Genomic DNA, 4,494 nt, shown 5'->3' on the forward strand with positions numbered 1-4,494 from the left:
CCCCCACACCCCAACCCCACACACCCCCCAACCCCCACCCCTCCCCCCCCCCCCCCTACCCCCCCACCCCCCACCCCCACCCACCCTCCCCAACCCCCTCCCACACCCCCCCTACCCCACCCACCCCACCCCCACCCCCCTCCCCAACCCCTCACACCCCCACACCCCCCACACCCCCCCTCCCAACCCCCCACCCCCACCCCTCCACCCCCCCCCAACCCCCCTACCCCCACACCCCTCCACCCACCCCCTCACCCCCCCACCCCTCACCACCCCCACCCCTCCACCCCACCCCCCCACCCCCCACCCCCCCACCCCACCCCTACCCCCCTCACCCCACTCCCCTACCCCCCTCACCCCCCCACCCCACCCCCTCACACCCCCTCCCCCACACCCCTACCCCTCTCACCCCCCCACACCCCTCACCCCCACCCCCCTACCCTCTCACCCCACCCCCCTACCCCTCTCACCCCCCCCACACCCCACCCCCCACCACCCCCCACCCCACCACCCCCCCACCCACCCCCCACACCCCCCCCCACCCCACCACACCCCCCCCCACCACCCCCCACACCCACCCCACCCCCCACCCCCACCACCACCCCACCCACCCCCCACACCCCACCCCCCAACCCCCACAACCCCACACCAACCCCACCCCCACCCCCCCAACCCCACCCCACCCCAACCCCCACCCCCCACACCCCCCAACCACCCCCCTCCACCCCTCCCCCACCCCCCTACCCCCACCCACCCCCCCCACCACCCCACCACCCCCCACCCACCCACACCCCCACCACCACCACCCCACCACACCCCACCCCCCACCCACACCCACCCCTCACACCCCCACCCCCAACCCCCACACACCCCACACACCACCAACCCCACCCACCCCCCACCACCCCCAACCCCCCTCCCCCCACCCCCACCTACCCCCACCCCCCACCCCCCACACCCCACACCCCCCACCCCCCCTACCCCCCACCCACCCCAACCCCCAACCACCCACCCCACCCACACCCCCAACCCCCACACCCCCCACCCCCCCAACCCCACCAACCCCAACCACCCCCAACCCCCCAACCACACCAACCCCACCACCAACCCCCCACCCCCCACCCACACAACCCCCACCACCCCAACCCAACCACCCACCCCCCAACCCCACCACCCCACCCCCCACCCCACAACCCCCACACCCCCACCCCACCCCCACACCCCACCACCCCAACCCCACCACCCCACCAACCCCCACACCCCACCACAACCCCCCACCCACCCCACACCCCACCCCACACCCCAACCCCCACAACACCCACCCCACCACCCACCCAACCCACACCCCACCCACAACCCCCACCAACCCCCCACACCCCAACCCCCCACACCCCCAACCCCCCACACCCCCAACCACCCCACACCCCCACCACCACACAACCCCAACCCCACACCCCCCCCCACCCCACACACCCACCCACCCCACACCCACCCACACACCCCCCCACCCCACACCCCCCACCCCCCACCAACCCACCACCCCACCACACCCCAACCCCCCAACCCACCCACCAACCCCCAACCCCACCACACCCCCCACCCCACACCCCCCCACCCCACCCCAACCCCCCCCACCCCAACCCCCACACCCCCCACACCCCCAACCCCCACACCCCCACACCCCCCACCCCCACACCCACCCCCCCCAACACCCCACACCCCCACCAACCCCCCACACCCCCCCCCACACCCCCAACCCCCCACCACCACCCCCCACCCCCCACACCCCCCACCCAACCCCACCCCCACCCCCCAACCCCCCACCCACCCCACACCCACCCCCCACCCCCACCCCACACCCCCCACACACCCCAACCCCACCCAACCCCCCACCCACCCCCACAACCCCCCACACCCCACACCCCACACCACACACCCCCACACCCCCCACCCCACCACCCCAACCCCCCACCCCCCCCCCAACCCCACACACCCCCCCACCACCCCCCACACCCCCCACCACCTACCCCACCACCCCCCCCCACCCCCACACCCCCACCACCCCCCAACCCCACCACACCCCCCCACCACCCAACCCCACCCACCCACCCCAACCCCCCACCCCAACCCACACCCCCAACCCCACACACCAACCCCCACACCCACCACACCCCCACCCCAACCCCCCACACCCCCCCAACCACCCCAACCCCCACACCCCCCCCACCCCACACCCCCCCCACACCCCCACCCCCACACCCCCACCACCCCACACCCCAACCCCCACACCCCCACCCCACCCAACCACCCACACCCCCCCACCCCACCCCCACACCCCCACACCCCCACACCCCACACCCCCCACCCCCAACCCCCCACCCCCACACCCCCACCACCCCCAACCCCACCCCACACCCCCAACCCCACACCCCCCCACCCCCACCCCCCCCTACCCCTCACACCCCCACCCTACCCCTCACACCCCCCCACCCCTACCCCCACACCCCCCCCCTCCCCAACCCCACACACCCCCCACCCCCACACCCCACCCACCCCCACCCACACCCCCACCCCACCCCCACCTCCCCCACCCCCTCACCCCACACCCCCCCCAACCCCTCTCACCCCCCACCCCTACCCCTACCACCCTCACCCCACCCCCACCCACCCTACCCCCTCACCCCCCACCCCCCAACCCCTCCCCCCCCCTACCCCCTACCCCCCCACCCCTCACCCCACCCCACCACCCCCCCCCCTCCCCCTACCCCTCTCACCCCCCACCCCTACCCCTCACCCCCCACCCCTCCCCCACCCCTCTACCCCCCTCCCCTACCCCTCTCCCCCCCCTCCCCTACCCCTCCACCCCCCCCCCTACCCCTCTCACCCCCCTCCCTACCCCTCCCCCCACCCCTCCCCCTCCCCTACCCCCCACCCCCCTCCCTACCCCTCCACCCCCCCACCCCTACCCCTCTCACCCCCCACCCCTACCCTCTCACCCCCCCTCCCCTACCCCTCTCACCCCCTCCCCTACCCCTCTCACCCACCCCCCCTACCCCTCTCCCCCCCCCTCCCCTACCCCCCTCCCCTACCCCTCTCCCCCCCCCCCTCCCCTACCCCCTCCCTCCCCCCCTCACCCCCACCCCCCTACCCCTCTCACCCCCCCCTCCCCCCCACCCCCCTACCCCTCTCACCCCCCTCCCCTACCCCTCTCACCCCCCCTCCCCTACCCCTCTCACCCCACCCCCCCTACCCCTCTCCCCCCCCCTCCCCTACCCCCCTCCCCCTACCCCTCTCCCCCCCCCCCTCCCCTACCCCCCTCCCCCCACCCCCCCCTCCCCCCACCCCCCTACCCCTCTCACCCCCCCCTCCCCCCACCCCCCTACCCCTCTCACCCCCCCTCCCCCCCACCCCCCTACCCCTCTCACCCCCCCTCCCCCCACCCCCCTACCCCTCTCACCCCCCTCCCCTACCCCTCTCACCCCCCCTCCCCTACCCCTCTCATCCCCCCTCCCCTACCCCTCTCACCCCCCTCCCCTACCCCTCTCACCCCCCCCACCCCCCCCTCCCCTACCCCTCTCACCCCCCACCCCCCCTCCCCTCCTCCCCTACCCCTCTCACCCCCCACCCCCCCCTCCCCTACCCCACCCACCCCTCCCCTCACTCTCCCTCCCCCTTTTCTCTCTCACCTCTGAAGGTTGTAACCGGCAAGTCGACCGTGTAGTAGAATAGTTTGCTGACAATAACCGCCGGGTTGGGCAGTCCGGTCTTCTTGTCCACCTCCGGGGTCCGGCTGTCCGGCTGCCGGTAAACGTCCTTGTCCCAGTCCTCAGGCATCGCTCCGACCGTCAGGGCCCACCACGAACTGCGCAGCCGCACTCTCTGACACACACAACATGGCGCCTCGCGAGGTACACACTGACACACACAACATGGCGCCCCGCGCGGTACACACTGACACACACAACATGGCGCCCCGCGCGGTACACACTGACACACACAACATGGCGCCCCGCGCGGTATACACTGACACACACAACATGGCGTTCATGTGTCTCCATACAGTGAATATGTAGGAAGTATTAGTGTACAGAAAAACAATTAGTTTACATTTTGTAACACAATTCCAAGAAGGCAAAGAGGAGGCCTGATTGAGGTTTGTAAAATTGTGATGTGCGTAGAGGTGTTCCATGTAAATAAACTTTTCTTCTTAGTTGATGGGTCAATAACAAGGGGGAGACTTTTAAGGTAAAGGGTATTTCGAGAGCATCTAAGGATTTCTTTTTCACCGATGTCTGCAACTCAATGCCTAAAAGCCAAAAGAAGTGGCCAAAAACATTTCACAAATATTTAGACAAACACCTCGAACATTATCTAGCATATTGGTCAATGGGCCCAAATGCTGGAAAATAGGACTGTAGTAGATAAGTGCTCAATGACTGGTATTGACACAATGGGCTGAATGGCCTCTTTTCATGCTTAATACCCTCTGACTTT

At 70.7% G+C, this 4,494-nt stretch overlaps 1 protein-coding gene across 1 annotated transcript in view; it reads right to left on the reverse strand.

The window, feature by feature from the left end:
• The window catches only part of ndufb10 (NADH:ubiquinone oxidoreductase subunit B10), a 13,719-nt gene extending 9,853 nt beyond the window's left edge, over positions 1 to 3,866 (reverse strand). The window contains exon 1 of the mRNA XM_043711321.2: positions 3,687 to 3,866. Coding sequence (XP_043567256.1) covers positions 3,687 to 3,834 — 148 coding nt within the window. The 5' untranslated portion in view covers positions 3,835 to 3,866. The remainder of the gene's footprint in view (positions 1 to 3,686) is intronic.
• Between the last annotated feature and the right edge of the window lie 628 nt (positions 3,867 to 4,494).

This window comes from Chiloscyllium plagiosum, unplaced genomic scaffold (assembly GCF_037043375.1).
Source record: "Chiloscyllium plagiosum isolate Xiang-an unplaced genomic scaffold, Cpla_swu_hap1 HiC_scaffold_20, whole genome shotgun sequence".
Taxonomy (NCBI): domain Eukaryota; kingdom Metazoa; phylum Chordata; class Chondrichthyes; order Orectolobiformes; family Hemiscylliidae; genus Chiloscyllium; species Chiloscyllium plagiosum.